This window comes from Dromiciops gliroides, chromosome 1, assembly GCF_019393635.1.
Source record: "Dromiciops gliroides isolate mDroGli1 chromosome 1, mDroGli1.pri, whole genome shotgun sequence".
In the NCBI taxonomy this organism is placed as follows: domain Eukaryota; kingdom Metazoa; phylum Chordata; class Mammalia; order Microbiotheria; family Microbiotheriidae; genus Dromiciops; species Dromiciops gliroides.
The window spans coordinates 7320102-7341128 of NC_057861.1; the positions used below are offsets into that span (position 1 = coordinate 7320102).

Sequence of the window (21027 nt, forward strand, 5' to 3'; positions counted from 1 at the left end):
TAAAAGGGCCTCTTTCTTCTTGGCAGAGAGGCGGAAGACTACAGATTCTGAATGTTACATGCACTGTCAGGCACCTCTGATACCTTCCAGGGAGAAGGAGATATTGGGAAGTGCCCGCGTATAAAAAAAGTACCAACCAAACGGTACAAGACCAAGTGTGCTGAGTAGACCCTGGGCCACCACATCTTACCAAGCTTTTTTTCAGCCTCCACATATCCCCACGCCCAATGTACTGGTCCTTAAACGTGAGTTCCACCAGGTCAAGAGTCACCTCCTGAAAGAGACAGAGATTCTTCAGTCTCACTTCCATCTTGATGCTTGGCCCCCTGATCCTGGCTTCATTCATTCATTCATCCATCCATCCATCCATCCATCCATCCACCCACCCACCCACCAATCCATCTTTGTCTTTCTATCTGTCTCCATCCAAACTTTTATGAAGCACATCGCACAGGCAGGACACCATGCTCAATGGTTGGCTGCTAAGATAAAAGTCAAACAACCCCTCTCCTCCAGCACATTCCCATGTCCAGCGGGCTTTGGGACACGGCAAAAGAAACAGGAACAAACAGATTAGGTGCTTTTGGGGTCACTGACAACAAAGAAACGCCCAAGCCCGAGGGAATTAAGGGGAGTAAGGGTGAGTTGGACCAGAATCCTCCCAAGAAGCCATTCTCCTCAGCACCTTTCACTTTTTGTTTTTGTTTTTGTTTTTTTGCAGGGCAATGAGGATTAAGTGACTTGCCCAGGGTCACACAGCTAGTAAGTGTCAAGTGTCTGAATCCAGATTTGAACTCAGGTCCTCCTGAATCCAGGACTGGTGCTTTATCCACTTCACCTCCTAGCTACCCCCAGCACCTTTCACTTTAAAGCTGCCTTGAGTGAAAGGGCAAGTCTAAAGGTGCAACAGGAAGGGATGAGCCCAAAGGTGCATGTGGTAGTAGAGTCGGGGTCTATGTTCTGGAGGGAACAGGAGACACAATGAAATTAAGCAGACATGGAGAGAGTGAGGGAGAGAGCAGGGAGCTGGACAGAGGGTGGCAGTGAAAGTCAAAAATGGCATGCATGTGGGTGGTGTTCATCCTCTGAATAGACAGAGGCTGGCACCAATTGCCCAGGGCAACCACAAAGGGCTGGTGGCTAACATGGGGGACAAGCAGAGAAAAGGAAGGGGGCAGTATGGCATGGCAGGGAGGCTGAGACGCTGCTGATACGTGGCACGGAGAGGGAAGGCCGAACCACTCGATGTGTATGTAGCATCTGGCTCTCTGCCAAAGAGAATAATCTTGAGAATGAAGAGAACATTGGGGCAGTTAGGTGGCACAGTGGATAAAGCACTGGCCCTGGATTCAGGAGGACCTGAGTTCAAATCTGGTCTCAGACACTTGACACTTACTAGCTGTGTGACCCTGGGCAAGTCACTTAAACCTCATTGCCCCACAAAAAGAGAGAGAGAGAGAGAGAGAGAGAGAGAGAGAGAATGTAGAGAACAGAAGAAAAATGATAAGTAGGACACAGGAGAAAACACCAAAGAGGAGAAGGGAGTCATGTTAATTACCACCTTGTTAAGTTCAATCAATACTTTTCTTTCTTTCTTTTTTTTTTTTTTTGGTGGGGCAATGAGGGTTAAGTGACTTGCCCAGGGTCACACAGCTAGTAAGTGTCAAGTGTCTGAGGTGAGTTTGACTCAGGTCCTCCTGAATCCAGGGCCAGTGCTTTTATCCACTGCACCACCTAGCTGCCCCCTCAATCAATACTTTTTCAAAGCACCAGATCCTAAGTAACAAAAGCCTGGTTTCTTACCGACAATTGTGTCCCAGAGGGCAAAAAATGACTGCCCCTGCCGTGGTCAAGCGTCTCTGGGATTCACACTGTCCATTTCTGTTGAGCTGACAGCAATCCTACATGATTCTTTTACATAGTTACAACTTCTAACAGTGAGAACTCAGATGCATCAAGCCACTTGGGGGAGGGAGAGGGGGCGGGGGCTTTCATTCTTTGTACTAATGGGATCCAGCTGTGCTTTCTGCTTCTTTGCATACTTAAATGTTTGTGTTTGTTGATGCTTCTTAAATTCACAATGAAAAATAAAATTTACCCAACAAATCAGAAGAAATGGTCACCAGACAGCTGGTATCCGAGACAGGTTGGAAAATAAGAAGGTTCTTAGCAGCCCGGTCACTCAAGGAGAGCTCAGGAAGACCAGAAAGAAGCAGGAGCCAGAGCTGCAGGTCCTGACATCAAACTGTGGCCAACATTTAGCAGCTCATCCTTAAGAGGTGTGATGAAATAATGGGATTTAGCAGATACTCAAAGACCCACCTGGAGATTAATCTAGACTGATTGAATCAAGTGAGAGTCATTGACTGCTGATTAGCCTACTTCAAGTTAACTGGATTGTAATCACACCTGGCTAGCCCTTAAGAAGGTATTGTTCTCAGAAACTAGACTGTGAACTCAACTTGAGAACACCTTCAGAACCAATGGATTTGATGACGCCAACCAATCAGCTTGAAGCAGTGTGTAAGGACCGCCTCTGTTCCAGACCTATAAAAAGCTTCCACAATCAGCTTGCTGGAGAGTTCCTGATTAAAGCAGGCTGGTGGAGGAGGACTTGAGGAAGAACCCAACCAGGCTGGAACTCTAGGCTAGGTAGGATTTTTTTTCTTCTGAACTCCTTGTGAATACCTCTATGTTTTAATAAATGTTTAACGTCCAAAGACTGGTGCTGAAGCTTTTTAATTTAAGGTGACCACAATTTAGATTTTAAACATCACAGAGGGGGAGGGCCCCCTCGGGAGGAGTAAGAGGCCAGCTCCACCTCAGAGACCCAGGTCTGGGCAAAGCCTGGGACAAGGTCCCCCGCGGGCAGCATGGACAATGGGGATCCTGTGCGCTAAGGAGGAGCACATTCACTGGGCTGGATTCTGCTGTTCAAACAGCTAGGCCCAAAGGGCATGAACACGATGCGGGGAAAGTGGGCAGGAGGCCTTTAGTCATGGAGTGCTCAGGAAGGAGGCCCCCAGCACTGAGCTGGGCCCTCCAAGGAGCTGCCCATGAGCCTGGCCAGTTAACCTTTCTCTCAGTGACTCAGAAAGTGTAGGCACAGATGACACAGAGGTACAACTAACACGCTGGACAAGAGTCAGCAGTCAGCAAATTTCAAATCTTCCACTTGCATTCAAAAAGCAAACGTCACAAATAAAGGGCAGGGGGAGGGGGAGATGGCCAGATAGTCGATCTGAATCAAAAGCCAGAGCTTTTAGGATCCCCAAGCTTACTATGAGGCAGCCATGTGATCTGTCATTTGTTTCAGTCGTGTCCGACTCTTCGTGACCCCATTTACAGTTTTTTTGGCAAAGGTACTACAGTGTTTGGCACTTCCTACTCCAGCTCATTTTACAGATGGGGAAACTGAGGCAAACAGGTACATGACTTGCCCAGGGTAACAGAGCTAGTCTGGATTTGAACTCAGATCTTCCTGACTACAGATCCAGAGACCCACTACAGCACCGCCTAGCTGCCCTCGATATGACAGAAAAAAAAGCTAACTAACACACTCGGACTGCAGTGCATGGGGCAAGATTCTCAGAAGAGAAGCATGAGTTTGTGTCCTCTGCCCATGGTCAGCCTGTACTTGGAGACCGTGTTCAATGCTGGGCACCACATTTAGAACAGACATGGATACAGCAGAGAGTGAATGCAGAGAAGGGCAGCGAGGATCAAGGGGGTCCTTGAGGTCCCACCGGACAAGGATAAGGAGGAAGGACTGGAGAGACGGGAAGTGAGGAAGAGAAGAGAGCTGTCTCCAGTGTTTGAAGGGGTGTCTGGAAGAGACTACTTGGCCCTGAGGGCAGAGCTCAGCCGTGGGTGGGTGGACTCTGCAGGGGCAGGTTCTGGCTTGACATCAGAACAACATCCTTATAAAGCTGTCCAAAGATGAAAGCGCACGCCCCCTCACTGGGTGTCCTCATCTAAGGCTGATGGTCACAGCAGTCAGGGCCTGACAGGCCAAGATGCAGAGGGAGTGTGCAGTAAAGGACCTCTTCCCTGAAATGCTGGGATTCCTTCGGATCCCAGGGCATCTCTGCCATCTGAGGGCCAGGCCAAGGCTCTGCTCCTGGACTGCAGGTTCTAGTTCTGCCTTTAAAATCTAATGGGGAGGGGCAGCTAAGTGGTGCAGTGGATAAAGCACTGGCCTTGGATTCAGGAGTACCCGAGTTCAAATTCAGCCTCAGACACTTGACACTTAACTAGCTGTATGACCCTGGGCAAGTCACTTAACCCTCATTGCCCTACAAAAATTAAAAAACAAAACAAAACATAATGGAGCATGGCATAAAAAAGTATCTGAAAAGGGTGATGATGTAGCCTTTGAAAGTAACATGTGTGGGGCAGCTAGGTGGTACAGTGGATAAAACACTGGCCCTGGATTCAGGAGGACCTGACTTCAAATCAGGCCTCAGACACTTGACACTTACTAGCTGTGTGACCCTGGGCAAGTCACTTAACCTTCATTGCCCTGCAAAAAAAAAAAGTAACATGCGTGTGGAGGTAGAGGCTAAACAATAAAGGCGGGAAGCACCAGCCTTGGAGATACGGAGCCCCCAGCCCATCCTGGCTCCGGCACTTTCCCTGCCCAAGGACCCAGCACATCCACTCTCAGGCCCTCAGCTGCCTCCTCTGCAATCATAGGGCTAATGGTAACTGTGGTACCTGCTTCACCAAACTGTTATGGGGGAAATGCTTTATACACCTCAAACCCCTGCCTATGTATAAGTTATCATGACATATATACACACACACACACACTCACTCAGCCTCTTAAACAACAGTCGCCTTCCTCAGTGCCATGATCTTGGGGGGGGGGGCAAAACCCTCCCAAACAGCTCAATTCCACACCAAGACGCACCTTGGGGTCAACGACATTCACGTAGACATCCTGATACGGTCTCAGCCGGAACACCTGAGTCACTGTCTGATCCACACTGATTGTTTCTGAAAGAAGGAAGCCACGTCAGAGAACAAAGTCAGCCCGATTCGTCGGCTCAGCTGTCAAATGCTTAACTGCTCAAGTGGCAAGATTTATAAATAAGTAAAACAAATTTCTCAACAGACCCAAGTTTTTTTTTTTAAATAAGGAACAACTGGGGAAGGTAGGAGGGGGATTTTTATGTGTAGTTTAAAAATCTCCCCAAAATGGAACTAAGGGGACTGTCCGTCCGAGTGTGAGAGAATATTCTTGGGGAGAAATCATCAATAGGAGGAATTTGAGAACAAAGATAAGTAGGAACAACACAGACCCAGCACAGCCAAGCCAGGAGATAAATATGACCGGGAGGATGGTAGATGTGTGACAGGATGCTGAGCACAGGGGAAGGGGGAGTGCACACCCAGGCCCTGCAGATCAGGGAAGAATTCGCCTCCACCCCACTCACCCAGAACTTATTACACACCTACTGTGCTCCTGACAGAGACAAAAACCAAAGCCTCCCTGCCTCCAAGAAGGTCACATTGTCCAGAAGAACAAGAGGTGTACTAATTAACTATTAGTTTAGGTAGCACATTAAGGCTCACTAAGCACTTCACAGAATCTCAGCTGCTCCCCACAACAACTCTGGGAGGTAGGAGTTGTCCTTATCTCCATTTGACAGAGGAAGAAACTGAGGCAAGAAGAAGCTTGCCCAAGGTCACACAGCTAGGAAGTGGTCTTCAAGGCTCCAGGCCCAGCACTTTGTACTCTGCACTCTACACACAGCTGAGCAAAAGCAAGATATCACCCAAGTAATTTCAGCAGGAGGAGGAAAAGGGCCTACTATGTGGTGAGGAAGGAGAGCCTATGGAGAAGAAGCTGGAGGCGATCCCTGGAAGAGCTTTAAAGACCACACCCCCTCCATCCTCCTGGGCCTCCTGCCCCACCCCTTCTCTGTTTCATGTGTGGGGCTGCTAAAGGGAACACGGAAACGCAAGTGGTTTCACCTGAGCCTGCCTCAGTTTCCTCATCTGTAAAATGGAGATGATCACAGCACTTCCCTCCCAGGCTGTTGTGATGAATAAATGAGATCCTATTTACACAGCACTCGGCACTCGGCAGTGTCTGGCCACAGCAGGCCCTGAGTAGGTGCTACTTTCCTTCCCCATTAGACTATAACCTCCCTGAGGGCAGGAACTACCTTTTTTTTTTTTAAGTGAGGCAATTGGGGTTAAGTGACTTGCCCAGGGTCACACAGCTAGTAAGTGTTAAGTGTCTGAGGCCGGATTTGAACTCAGGTCCTCCTGACTCCAGGGCTGGTGCTCTATCCACTGCACCACCTAGCTGCCCCTAGGAACTACCATTTTTTTTTCAGACATAATCTCTAAAACTTAGCACAGTGTCTGGCACTGAAGAGCACATAATGCTTTTTCTTTCATTATTTTACAACCTGGCTCCTTTCTAACTTTCCAGCCCCATTATACACAATTAGTCTGGTCACATTGGCCTTTCACTCATGACACACCATCTCCCATCACCAGGCCTTTGCTGTGGCTGTGCCCCATGCTGGGAACACTCCCTCCAATCAAAGCTATTGATAATCATGCCTTCCATGATTATCTGAAGGTCCCATTTCATATTCCTTCCAAGCTCATCCTTTCTCTGTTGCTGGCACCACCCTCATCCTCCCAGTCACCTAAGATCACAACCTTGGAGCCATCGGCCACCATATTGACTCAGTCACCCAGCTAAGCCCATCATTCCCATCTCTCCTCCCACAGCCTCCACCCTTCACCTGCACTCTACAAACCCCACCCCTACCCCAGCCTCTTCTTTCTCCAATCCATCCTCCAGACTCTTAATGTTTAGCTTTGGAAAAGACCCCACTGTCCACCTCGTTTAAGGCCTGCCTGAAGAATTCTCCCCACAGCTTTCTGAGCAGGAGCCATACAGCCGCAGCTGGAGGATCCCCAACAAGGGAGGAGCCCCCACCTCCCGGGGCAATCCACTGCTCTCTGCGAAGAAGCCTGTCCTGCCATCAAGCCTGTCTTCACCACCTTGCAGTGTCTACCCACTGCTCCTAGGTCAGCCTCCATGACCCAAGAGAACAAATCTGCACAGTCATAACTGTGGCGCCTCCCAGTCTGGTCTCCTCTAGGCTGAATCTGCCCTGTCCGATCAATCAAGAAACAAGTACTGTGCCAGTCCCTGTGCTGAGCATGGAGAGGCAAAGAAAAAGCCCAAAGCGCCTGCCACAAGGCGCCCCCACCTCATGGGGGGACACGAGTACAAATATAAATAAGTATTTCTAGGCTGCATCTGGAGGGGATGGAAGGTGAGCCCGGGGGAAGGCCCTGGGAGGGTCCTTTGGGCCGAGCCTCCAAAGAAGACAGTCCAGGAGACAGAGGCAGGTCCCTTCACAGCTGCACACGCCGCATGATAGCGAGGCTCTTCTGCATCCTGGTTACCATTCTCCAGGTACTCTCCCACTTATCCGTTCGGTTCCAGAACAGAACCCGAACCTCCACAGGAGGTCCGACGAGGGCAGAGCCCAGCGGGGCTGTCACCTCCTGACTTCTGGAGGCCGTGTCTCTCTGAATGCAGCCTGAGGACAGCTCAGCCCCCGCTGAACTATTAAGTCTGTAGTTCCCTAAAAACCCAGGCTGTGTTGAACCTTACAGGAAGCCAGGGATTCTAAAAGACAAAACAGAAGAGAGAGAGGATTCCAGGCCAGGGGGAAGGCCAGGGCAAAGACAAAGGGATGCAATGAGCCAATGAAGAAGCATTTAATAAGCACTTCCTGTATGCTAAGCACCGAGGACGCAAAAGGTAAGTCAGAGTCCCTCCAATTCTAATGGGGGAGACAGCCAAGTTGGAAGGCTTCGGCCCCAAATAAGATGGAAAAGTCCCTGGTCCTTAGGGGCGGCAGCAAAACAGGTAGTGAAACCTCTTCTTCCGTGTCATTTCCACAGACAAAATCCCACTGGTTTCTGATGCTGAACATTTTCCAGGCCGGGGACTCGGGTGCTGAGAACTGTCTCCCTGGGTCTTCAGGAGCTCCGGCAGCTGAAGCTGGGGCCACAGCCCCGGCAGAAGTCGTCATGAGGTCCCAGCTTCACAGGGTGTGTTTCTGGGTGGAAGTGGGGGCCAGAGCTCTGGGGAGCACCGTCATCCTGGGGGTTCTTGTGACTGAGGCTGCGGGTGCAGAGGGCAGTGGCCCCTTCTCCATAAGGGCTCTAGGCTAGAAGCAGGCCCAATGGTCTGGGCCTGGTCTGGAAGGCCCTTCTATTCACTGGGCTCCTGTACTCAAGAGTCCTGAACATTCTGCACGGGGAGCTTTGGGGAGGTAACGGTCAAGGTGGCCGTGACCTGCCTGGCCCATGCTGCTGGGCCCCCATCAGTCTGTCTCTCTTGGGGCTTGGCGGTTTCAGCTAAGCTGGCTCGCCTGCCCCATAGCTGACAACTGGTGGCGGCGGCTAGCCAGCCCTTTCTCTATAGGAGCTGCCTCCCTAAAGGATGGAGCACCCCACAGAGGAACAACGAGCAGGGCAGCATGACTGGATCACAGAGCTGGCCTAAGGGAATCATGTTGGAGGCTAGACGGACAGCACTGGGCCAAGTTATAAAGAGCTTAAGTGGCAAGTGGAAGAGTTCACGCTGGCGCCCAGAGATCAAAGGGAGCCGCCAGAATTCACGGAGGAGGGGGGCAATCTGCTCAGACCTGCACCCTGGCGGCAGTCCAGACGACGGAGAAGCAGGAAGGCCAAGGCCTATTACGACCATCCAGGGCAGAGGCCATGCGGGTCTGAATACAGGCGGCCGCTGGGAGCATGCAGGGAAGGGGAGAACATGAGAGATGTCGCGCAGGAAGAAATCACAAGATCTGGCAATGGTCGGTGGGTGAGCGAGAGAGGAGCTGGGAAGGATATTCAGACTGCAAGCAGGGACAGGGCAGAGGTCACAGGACGACAGGGTCTGAAAGAGGAGAGGCAAGAGGCCACTGAGTCCAATCCCCTGGCCCCCCAAAAAAGGCAGCTACAAAATAAAGACACGGCCGGGTCACTGAGCTGCTGTCTGAGGTGAGACCCGAACCCGGGTCTTCTTGGCTCCCAGGGCAGAGCTCCCCATTTCTCCACACACTGCCCCCCCACCCTGGGAATCCCTGGGAATTCTCAAAGTACTTAAGGGACAACTTTCCGGGTGCATCTGTCTGTTCTCTCCACCTCCCCTCCCCTGAACCAAACCACTTCATATTCATTTTGTGTATCTGTTGTTCGGTCCGGTCTGACTTTTCAGGACCTCACTGGGGGATTTTCGTGGCAAAGATCCTGGAGTGGCTTACCATTTCCTTCTTCAGCTCATTTTATGGATGAGGAAACAGACAAACAGGGTGAAGTGACTTGGCCAGTGACTTGTCTTTGTACTCCTGGCATAATGCAAACATGTAATAAATGCTGGTTGATTCACTCATTGATTAAAAGAGGGGTTGGTTTGTGGGGGACAAAATGAACTGTTTTGGACATCTTGCCTATGAGATGTCCAGGGCCGTTCAGTTCAAAGTGTCCAGTCAGTAGTTCATGACTAGAAGTCAATAAAGACACTAGAGCTGGATCTGGATGTTACCTTCACAAAGGGGACAACTGAACCCAGGTGAACGGGTAAAATCATCAAGGGAGAGAGGGTCCAGATACTCCCAAAGATGGTGGGTGGGACAGAGATGAAGATCCAGAAAACAAACTGCACAGGGAGTGGCCAGACAGCTAGGAGAATGAGAGAGCAGTGCCTCCAGACCCAGAGAGGAGAGGGCAGTCAGCAATGCTGGAAGCTGCAGAGAGATCAGAGCATGAGACCACTCATAATACTGTGAAAGGAAGAGAGAGAAGCCTGAGAAGATTTGTATGAACAGATGCAGAGAAGCCAGCAGCTAGGTGGTACTGTGGAGAGAGCCCTGGGCCCGAGTTCAAATCTGGCCTCAGACACTTCCTAGCTGTGGGTAAGTCACTTAAGGTCCGTCTGCCTCCATTTCCTCACCTGTAAGATGGGGACAATCGCGTGCCCTACCTCCCAGGGATGTTTGCAAAGAGATTTGCAAATATTAAAGCATGATATAAATACTAGCCATTATGATTATTAAGAATAATTTATACTAAATCAATATTGTAACAATGACCCATCCTGCAAGACTTCAGAACCATGGTCAGTGCAATGAGAAAACATGATTCCAGATGACTAGGGATCAAGAAAGCAGCCCAGCTTCTGACAGAGGGGGGCGGACGATGCCTGATTTGGATGTGACGTGACCCTTGTGGTATTTTGCTTGGCCTAACTATGCTATGCTGTTTGGTGGCAAAGGTTTTCTATTTTTCTAGCAGGGAGGAGGGAGCTGGAGAAAAAAATAAACACTTAGGAACTGGAAAAACAAAACATTATTTTTAAAAGACCATTCTGTCTAGAAATTAAGAGACCAATGGTAACTTAGGAGAGGTGACGCTTCGGGGTGAAGCCCCACAGCAGAGGGTATGGAGGCCCTGTGGCAGAGATGACTTTCCCCTGGAGGTGAGCAGAGGAGAGGAGGAATAAAGGAGGATTAAGGAGAGGAGGAATAAGGAATGACCATTGGCAGGGATCATCAAGTGAAAGTTTTTTCAGGATGGGGACATGGGCATGTTTGTAGTTGGCAGGGAAGCAGCCAGAAGGGAGAGACTGATGATCAGTGAGAGAATAGGGGCGACCGTGGAGGGAATCTGCAGGAGAGGCTGAGAGGGGACGGGACCAAGGAAGCAGAGGTGCAGGCCTGGGCAGGGAGAAGGGTCACCTCTTCTGCAGAGCCCAAAAAGAGACGGGGTCACAATGACAAGAAAGCTAGAATGACGTGAGATAATGCATTCGCCATTGCAAACAATCACTGAGTCAAATGAGGCGTGCTCCAAGAGGAGTGTGCAATATTGGAGGGTGAGCCTGACGTTGAAAAACAAATCTGATCCACTCTTTGGATAAATTCTTTATGATGCTCGAATGTTTTCATAACACATAGCTTCGTTCTTGTCCAGTCATTTCAGTCACGCCTGACTCTCTGAGATTCCATTTGGGGTTTTCTTGGCAGAGATACTAGAGTGCTCATTTTACAGATGAGGAAACTGAGGCAAACAGGGTGGAGTGACTCGTCCACACAGTTAGGAAGTGTCTGAGGCCAGATCTGAACTCAGAAGATGAGTCTTCCTGACTCCAGGCCTGGCCCTCTGTGCACTGAAATAGAAAGTAACAGCTAATATATTATAGAGCGCTTCATTTCCCAGGTGCTCATCTGTGTGCTTTACGATCAGTGACTCATTTGGTCCTTACGACCATCTGGAAAGGTTGGTTGGTTGTTGTTCTTCATGTTCCAAGAGGACCAAAGTGACATCCCTATGTTAGAGTCAAGTGACAGTGTGTTTGACTGTGGCTGCTCAGAATGCAGGTCGGGCACAAATAGTCCGTGTGACCGTTTGGGGTGGATTCTCTAAATTTGCACATCTCGACTTTCTTCTGAGCTGCTGTAATTCTGCTTTGCTCAGGGAGCACAGCCCCTTCTCTGATGAGGGCGCGCCATGCTGGGTCTTCCATGTCATGCAATCAATTCCAAAGTTCTTAAGAGAGACCTTGAGAGAGTCCTTGTATCACTTTTTCTTTTTTTTTTAGTGAGGCAATTGGGGTTAAGTGACTTGCCCAGGGTCACACAGCTAGTAAGTGTTAAATATCTGAGGCCGGATTTGAACTCAGGTCCTCCTGACTCCAGGGCCGGTGCTTTATCCACTGCACCACCTAGCTGCCCCTTTGTATCACTTTTTCTGACCAGCATGTGAGCATCTTCCTTGTGTGAGTTCTCCATAAAATAGTCTTTTAGGCAAGAGTGCATTTGTCATTTGAACATGGCCGGCCCCTCAGAGTTGTGTTCTCTGCAGGAGAGTGTGAATGCTTGGCAGTTTAGCTTCAGAGAGGACCTCAGTGCCTGGTACCTTGTCCTGCCAGGTGATCCTCAGACTCTTCCTAAGACAATTCAAATGGAAGTGATTCAGTTTCATGGCTCAGGTACTGTCCAGGTTTCACAGGCAGACAACAGGGAGGTCAGCAGTTTTGTAGTCAGTCTAATCCCTCTTCTCTCGCACTTTCCTCTGGAGCCTTCCAAAGGCTGAGCAGGCTCTGGCAAGGTGAACATCAGCCTCATCATCTATGTGGACACCCCTGGAAAGCACACTGCCCAAATAAATCACCTTAGCCACAGTGTTCAGAACTTCTACGTTTGCTGTAACTGATGGTTCCACATATGGATGGTGCTATGCTAGCTGCAGGAACACCTGGGTTTTCTTAGTATTAATTGTCAGGCCCATTGGTTACCCTTGGCCTGGTTACACCCATCTTCTGAAAGAGCTTACCAGGGTGTGGCCACTGCACAAGACACAACTTTCTGAAGCCACAGGTGGGCTGGGCGACCAGCTGGACACACAAGGTAGACGAGCAGCCCACAGCGGGCCCAGAAGGCCTCACGCCAGAGGGGCTGGTCTTCCCACACACCCCCGCACTCCATCCCTGGGAGGGAGGTGCTGTGATAATCCCCATTTTATATTTGAGGAATCTGAAGCAAACAGAGGTTCACTGACTTGCCCAGGTAGGTTGTGTCTGAGGCTGCATTTAAACTCAGGTCTTCCTGACTCCAGGTCTGGAGCTCACTCCACTGCATCACCCACCTGCGGCCCCCCCACCTTTCCCCTCTGCCTGCCCCACGCCGCCCCCCCCCCCCAGATTCTGCATTTACTTAAGGTCACGTGGTCTCTCCCAGAAGAATAAGAGTAGAAATTGATTCTTTCCTCATTTGGGCATCCCCAGGGCCTGGTACACAGTAGCCACTTAATTCTTGTTGATTACATCTTATATGGTCTTATATGGCTTTGGGTGTTTTTGGTGGGGCAATGAGGGTTAAGTGACTTGCCCAGGGTCACACAGCTAGTAAGTGTCAAGTGTCTGAGGCCGGATTTGAACTCAGGTATTCCTGAATCTAGGGCCGGTGCTTTATCCACTGCGCCACCTAGCTGCCCCTTGTATGATTTTAAGAATGGAAAACACCTTCTGGGTGGAGAGCCAACAGTGGAATCTTGCATCCTCTGTGTCAAGGCGGGTGTACAATGGTGAAGATGGTGTCTGCTCCGAGAAATACAGGGGCTCAGAGGCCGGTCAAACTGGCTCCCCTCTACCATAGCAAGACATACAACCATCCTAAGTACAATCTGACCATATGACGGCTCTACCCAACCACCTCCACTGGCTCCCTATTGCCCCAGGATCGAATTTAAATTCTTCTGACTTTCAAGGCCTTGGGTCCCTGGCCCTGATCCATGCCCCCCCCAGGCCAGCCCACCTGACCTTCCCTCTGATCCTCACACAGGATGCTCCATCTCCCATCTCCAGGCCTTTGCACTGGCTGTCCCCGATGCCTGAAATGCACTCTTTCTTCTCTTCCTGTGCCTCAAATCCCTCTTCTCATCCTTAAAGACGTGACTCGAGAATGAAGCACAAAGCCTTTCCCTCCCAAAGCTCGGACCGAACTGCTCTGCATACACTTGTATTTCCCCGTCCTATCCTCCTGTCCACAGAAAGCTTAAACTCAAGGATCTGGGCTCTAACAGCGCCTCCCCCAACTTGTCCACGTCCAACACGGAGCCACAAACCCAGGGCCCCATTAGAGCGTAAGCTCCCTGAGGGCACGTCTGTGTTTGTATTTGTATCCCAGGGCTTAGCCCAGTGCCTGGCACAGAAGACGCACTCAATGGGAGTCCTCATTACTTACCAGAGGCGGCCCATTCACCTTGGGAATGACTCCTTTTTTAAGTGTCTCCTGAAAACTTTTGGGCCCTGGCACTTCTGCCTCCTGACCGGCAGCTTTGAGAGATGCCAAGGACACTTCCTCCAGAAAGCTGGAGGTGCTGACAAGAGAGCCTCGCCGCCCTGAGCGGCAGCGGGTGCTCCTGTGGCTCTCTGCTTCCTTCCCAGCTGTTAAGGGCTAAAATTCTAGCTAAACTGTCTAAAATATTTAATGAGTGGTCGCCAATAAATTATAAGCTTTAGCAAGAGTTAGACTTTTAAGCATTTATTAAGGAGAATAAGAATTTGGTAAAGAGAGAGAAAGGCCTAGATTCCTATCTATTAAAGGGAGAGCACATTTCTAGCTCCGCTCTCCACCAGAGTCCAGAGGAAAGAGCGCAAGACTGCGTGCCAGTCTCTTCCTTCCTCCTCCCACTAGCCCGCGTCACTTCCTGACTCCTGAAGAAAAGACTCCTGGTCTTGCCCTCAAAGACCTTTGCTTCATGGGCAGAAGTCTTCTACAGTAAGTCTCCAGCAGGTGGCGTCATTCCAATCGTTACACAGCTAACCTGGACAAGAACAGGCACCAAGCCCTGCTCTGGGTCTGGCCACCAACTTCCCCAAATCCCCACAAGAGGAGAGCTTACCTTTCTGCAGGTCTTCCTTCAGTGACTTCACCTGCAAAAGCAGGGGGCTGCAAAGGGAAGGGACACAAGAGCTGAGACCCTCAAGCAGGAGCCCCTGGCACCACCACCACCCCCCCGCCCGGTCAGAGCAAACAGAGCCCTAGGCCCCTTGCTGGGACGAGTGTGGGCCCGCAAGGCACAGAGGCCGGCTCATGGCCATTGTCACTAGTGGAATGGATGGAGAGCAGGCCTTGGGGTCTGATCCCCACTGGCTGCGCAGCCCGGGCCGTTCACTTTCCCCAGGCCACCTTCTACAGCCAGATGCTGGGGAGCAGGAGACAACTGGCTTTGGTGGCGGGAGCTTCCTCCCTAGGAGTGCCCTACAGGGACAAAGTCACCCACAAAATCCCAACGGACTCTGCCCTGTCTGCTTTACAAAGGCAGTTTCACAAATGGGCAAATGAGCCGTCATTTGTCTGTAGGGGGCGCTCACAAAGTGGGAATTCACACCCCTGCCCCCCGCCCAAGACTGCAGCTTGTCTGTGACTTGGGGGACACACCCCAGTGAGCTGGAGATCAAGTGACTTGCCCAAGGTCACACAGCTGGTAAATACCAAGGACAAGATTTGAACCCAGGGCAGCTGACTCCAAGGCTAGCCCCTACTCACTACGTACCTTCTTGGGACCCAACTCCAACTCCAGCTCTTTGAGCTCTGGATAAACCCAAGCATCCCCAGGCTTGCTGACTCACTCAGACTATCTCTATGCTCCCCCCTATTACTCTCCACCCCAACCCCCACCCCCAGAACAATCATCAAATCAGCACAACCATCCCTGGAAAGGAGGCATTAACCCCTGACCCTGTGGTCCCAGTCACCATAATGGTGACTTCCCCAATTACCCCTCCCTTCTTAGCTATCACTCCCCTAGATGTTCCACCTTCCCGTATTAGAAAGTAAGGGACTGGGGCAGCCAGGTAGTGCAGTGGATAAAACACTGGCCCTGGATTCAGGAGGACCTGAGTTCAAATCCAGCCTCAGCCACTTGATACTTGCTAGCTATGACCCTGGGCAAGTCACTTAACCCTCACTGCCCCACAAAAAAAAAAAAAAAAAGATGGAGGCAGCTAGGTGGTGCAGTGGATAAAGCACTGGCCCTGGATTCAGGAGGACCTGAATTCAAATCCAGTCACTTGACACTTACTAACTGTGTGACCCTGGGCAAGTCACTTAACCCCCACTGCCCCACAAAAAAAAAAAAAAAGACTGTCTTGTTTTTGTATCTGTGTCCTGAGCACTGAAAAGCACTCGATAGATTACTTTTCAATTGCTCATTCCTTCCTTCTTTCCTCACAAGAACCTTGGTCAGCAGGATGTGTGTTACTGCTCTCATTTTACAGATGAGGAAACTGAGACTTGGCATCATTCAACCAGCAAGTGTCTGAGGCAGACCTCCTGACTCCTGGGCCACAGCCCCTTCCCTAGAAATTGAGCGCTCTGCCATGCTTGGCACCAGGGCTGCCTGGACATTGCTGGCATCTCTCTGGACGTTAACAATCCTGTGTATCAGAACCCTGGGAGGTCGCAGCATCCATAGTCCACAGCTGCGTTAGCCCATCTCCTGGCCCGTCCCAGTCACCACCACTGAAGGCCACGTGGTCCTGGGGGAAGAAAGAGCCCTTACCTGTACTCGTCATTGGGGTGTGCAATCTCCACGATGTCCCCCAGCTTGATCTGGGGGAACACTTTGGGGTTCACCACAAGCTCATCATCTGCAAGGCAAAGACAGTCCAAGCAGCAGGTGAAAGCACGAATCCGAGCCGGGCCCCATCCCCCACAGGAAGAGCTAAAATGTAGGAAGCTTCTCCAAGGGCTTCCCTCCCCCTCACCCCCCTGGGAAGGGGGTGGGCAAATGCTAGCCTCCTTTTACGGGCAAGGAAACTGAGGCCCCAAAATGCCAGGCACTCAAGCAAGGCCACAGAACAAGCAGCTGCCACCCTGGGCTCTAAGCTCTGGGCTCCTGACCGCAGCTACCTCCCCCCGGGGGCCCAGGAATGCTCCGCATGCAATCAAGTCCACGTGGCATTTCTCAGGGCCCAGGGGCTGTGGAGTCCCCTCGCTCAACCTCCTTCTGTAACTGAGCAAAGGGACACGAACGATGTCAAGGCCCTTGCCCAGGGTCCCCCAGCTCCTCAATGGCAGGGCTGGGGACACCACGGAAGCAGCACCAAAGGCTGAATCAAAGGGCCTGGGCTCTGAGCCACGGGGACGAGTCGAGTTATACCAGAGGGAGATGCCAGGAGCACATCTGGGGCGTGGGGGACAGTGTCCCCTGCTTGTCTCCCCGTGGGGATCCCCCCAAAAGAGAAAGCTGATAGAGTCTGAGCAAACTGGGAACCAGAGGAGGGCAGGAGGAGGGACTATTAGCACGACATCCCATGGCCCTGACAGGGCCCAGGCACTGGCTGAGGCAGGGTAGCACACAGGCTGGAGCTCACGCTCAGGCTGGATGTGTAACTGGCCTGCTCACCTGTAAAATGGAGATAATCACCTGGCCTGACCTCCTCCCAGGGCCAGCAGTCATGTGATAAAGCAGATAACCTCAGAAAGGGAGTCACACCCACAGCCAGCAGCTAGGTGGGCAGAGCAGCCCAGACAAGGCTTCCTTTCTCTAGGTATCCCTGGTGCCTAGCACGGTGCCCAGCCTGATGCCCAGCGCTACTCGGGGCTGAGGGGCAGGTGAGGACATAGTCTGCCAATGTCTCCCATCTCCACTCCCTCTCAGTGTCACTGAGGGAAGAAGCCTCAAGCCCCGGGGCATCCTCTTCACTTCCATGATGAGGTGCCCGGACCACCACTGCTAAGACCCCGACAGCAGCAGCTTTCTCTAGAAACTTCCAGTTCTCCGACACGGGCCTTCAGCTTGAATGACCACATGCAAAGATCTGAATCTTGGCTGGTGATGACTGGGATGCATGTTTATCATCCCCTGCACCCCACAAACATACTTCTCACACTTCATCATCACTGGATTCATCCTTGTGTGTTCACTCCTCACTGGGAGAATCAAACAACTATATTGGGGGGAAGGGGAGAAACTGGGGCAGTGAGGGGACGCCGGAGTTCACAGAGTGCCGGGACGGCATCAGGAAGCTCCCCTTCCGGCCTCAGACACCCCCTAGCTGTGTGACCCTGGGCAAGTCACTTCACCCTGCTTGCCTCAGTTTCCTCATCTATAAAATGAGGTAGAGAAGGAAATGGCAAACTGCTCCAGGATCTGTGCCAAGAAGACCCCAAATGGGGTCCCAGAGCAGACACGACTGAAACGCCTGAACGACAACAATAAAGAGCCAGAACTCAGGATTGCAGATTTAGGGCCAAGAAGGGACCTCGGGAGAAAGACAGCCCAAACCCCTCTTTTCAGAGCTCAGAGAGGGTCAGTCATTTGCCCGAGGTCACACAACTACCAGCCAAGTCCTGGGGCTGACGCCAGAACTCGAGATCTTTCCAATGTTCCGTGACGCCCCGTCTCTTCTCCAAACACCAAAAACAAGCTACAAAGGCCTTGATTGTCCCACAGCCTCAGAGAGTCGTTCAGCTCGCAGATACTGGAGCCTCTGGCTGGAGAGAAAGAAACCCAAGGCCAGGCGAGGTGAGAGACCGGCCCAAGGTCACACAACGAGACTCGGGCTGAGGGACCGGAATCGTCCCACTCTGTCCCTTGGCTTCCTCCTGCCCCCAACCAGCCAGATTTGATCCACTTCAACAAACATTCATTAAGCCGCTAAAGAGGAGCAGGCACCGTGCCAGGCGCTGGGGCGAGTCATCAAGCACGATTAAGCACCTACTCTGTGCCACTCTAGCAGGGAGCAGGGGAGCAGACAACAACCGAGACCTCACGGGGTTAAAGCCCCAAAGGAGAGGATGTGAGGAAGGCCCTGAGAATTCAAAAACTCCACGTGGGGGGAAGTTTTCATCACGGCATCATTGTCATCGGCCACGCACAGGCAGGGCCTGAATGTTTCAACACAATCCAGAAAACTCCGACCCTTCACAGCTGCCCAGTCACTGGCCTGAGGACGTTGACCCAGTCACAGGATGACCCTGAAAATCTCATCCGAGTAGGTGCCCCTGCTGAAGTCCAGGTCACTGCTCCCAAAGCCCTTGGCAGCATTCTAGCGCCAACAGATGTTGCCCAAAGGCCTCCCTGCCTTCCCCCTCCACCTCCCCAAGCGCCAGGTGATGCTCACCACTGCCCCCAAAGCCCTTCTTGTGGATAACCAGCTTGTACACCTTGTTGGTTCTCATCTTGGCCTGGTTCCTTCTTCAGCGGTTCCGAGCTGGGTGCAGAGAAATCATCGTGCCTCCCTGCCGGCAAAAAATAAACAAAGAGATATTCATGTGGGCTGCTGGATGGTGCAGTGGGTAGGGCACAGGGCCTGGAGTTGGGAAGACCTGAGTTCAAGTGCAGCCTCAGACACTTACTAGCTCTGGGACCCTGGGCAAGTCACTCAACCCTGTTTGCCTCAGTTTCCATATCTGTAAAATTAGCTGAAGAAGAAAGAGAGATTTGCAGCCTCGAGCTCTTCACTAACCATCAAAACTTCTGGTCTAAAAGAAACGAGCTCAGGGAGGAGGCCAGCATTTGACTCAGCCCGCCCGGGATGGAACAGAGATGCTTTTTGTTTTTTATTATTATAAAAGTATCTTATTATTTTCCAGTTACATGTAAAGATAGTTTAACATTTGTTTTTATAAGATTTCTAGTTTGAAATTTTTCTCCCTCCCTCCCCCCCAGCCCCCTTCCCCAAGACAGCAAGTAATCTGATATAAGTTATATATGTACAATCACATTAAACATATTTCTGCATTAGTCATGCTGTGAACGAAGAATCAGAGCAAAAAGGAAAAACCTCAAAAAAGAAAAACAACAGGGGCAGCTAGGTGGTGTAGTGGATAAAGCACTGGCCCTGGATTCAGGAGGTCCTGAGTTCAAATCCAGCCTCAGACACTTAACACTTACTAGCTGTGTGACCATGGGCAAGTCACTTAACCCCAATTGCCTCACCAAAGAAAAACAGCACCAAAAACAAAAGAAATAGTATGGCTCAATCTGCATCCATATTCCACAGTTCTTTTTTTTTCTGGCTGTGGAGAGCATTTTCTATCATGAGTCCTTTGGAACTATCTTGGACCATTGTATTGCTGAGAAGAGTCAAGTCTATCACAGTTGATCAACACATAATATTGATGATACTGTGTACAGTGTTCTCTTGGTTCTGCTCATCATCAGTTCATGCAAGTCCTTCCAGGTTTCAGAACAGAGATGCTTAATCCAGCAAACTCATGCCCGGCAACTGGCTGTTTATCAATTTACATAGAGGTTGGGGGCAGCTAGGTGGCACAGTGGATAAAGCACCAGACCTGGATTCAGGAATACCTGAGTTCAAATCCGGCCTCAGACACTTGACACTTACTAGCTGTGTGACCCTGGGCAAGTCATTTAACCCTCATTGCCCCCCCCCAAAATAAACTCTATGAAAAAAATGTATATAGAGGTCTCATGTAAGGGAGAAGTACCAGGAGGCTGGGGATGAAGAGAACCAACACTTTATGGTAGGAAGAGTTTTACATTAGAAAAAACTCACACCAACATATAGATAGCAACCCTTTTTGTGCTAGCAAAGAACCAGGAATGAAGCCATGGCCCAGGGAAGGGCTGTTGTGGTATGTGGACAAAATGGAATATTCCTGTGCTGTGGGACATGACGTGTGATAGAGAAGCATAGAAAGATCTACACGAACTGATGCAGAGGAAAGTCAGCAGAGCCAAGAAAATTACAAAGTGATGACAAGGACATCGATGGAAAAACCTGCAACACTCAGTGACAAAAGGATAGAGGTCAGGCAGGAGAGCAGTGAGAGGGGAGATGAGCGGAGGTGGGAGATCCCAAAGTACTGCACAGTGTAGATTCTCTCACTTTGGGGGCAGTTTGCTGATCAGTAATAATGATGTTATCTACTTTGTCAGTCTTTAAAAAATACTGGTTATATAGCATGGCTCTGGAGGAGGAGGGGAAAGGATACAGGGGAAAATCATGACGACATAAAAAATACATCCATAAGGGGCAGATTGGTGGCACAATGGTTAGAGCACTGGCCCTGGATTCAGGAGGACCTGAGTTCAAATCCAGCCTCAGACACTTGACACTTGCTAGCTGTGTGACCCTGGGCAAGTCACTTAACCCTCATTGCCTCACCAAAAAACAACCAAAAAGAACAAAAACAAAAACATTTTAAAAAAAGAACTAGCCTTTTCAAGGAGCAAGAGGGCCTGGAGTCCCAGCTCCCACTGGCTGTGTGACCACATCGAGACATTTCACTATGTGAAAACTCAGTTTCCCCCCCTGTAAAATGAAAACGTCAGTAACAATGCTACCTCCCTTGCCGAACTGTCTCGAGGAAGAGGTGAGATGAAAGTAAAGTATCTGGCAATCCACAAAGTGGTATGTCAAAGGAATTCATACTTGGTATTCTACTGAGAGGCCCCGCAGCTGTGCTCTGCGCTCGGGTGCTGGATTCAAATCCTGACTCT

At 50.7% G+C, this 21027-nt stretch overlaps 1 protein-coding gene across 8 annotated transcripts in view; it reads right to left on the reverse strand.

Annotated features, from left to right (window-relative positions):
- DEPDC5 (DEP domain containing 5, GATOR1 subcomplex subunit) overlaps positions 1-21027 on the reverse strand; it is a 112066-nt gene that overhangs the window by 87435 nt on the left and 3604 nt on the right. For all 8 annotated transcript variants that reach the window (XR_006356338.1, XM_044002189.1, XM_044002221.1 and 5 more), the window contains exons 2-6: positions 18683-18800; positions 16117-16204; positions 14455-14501; positions 4913-4998; positions 191-274 (exon numbers count right to left, since the gene is read on the reverse strand). Coding sequence is in view for 7 of the 8 variants with exons in the window: in XM_044002189.1 (XP_043858124.1) it covers positions 191-274; positions 4913-4998; positions 14455-14501; positions 16117-16204; positions 18683-18740 (363 nt within the window). In the remaining variant the exon portion in view is untranslated. The remainder of the gene's footprint in view (positions 1-190; positions 275-4912; positions 4999-14454; positions 14502-16116; positions 16205-18682; positions 18801-21027) is intronic.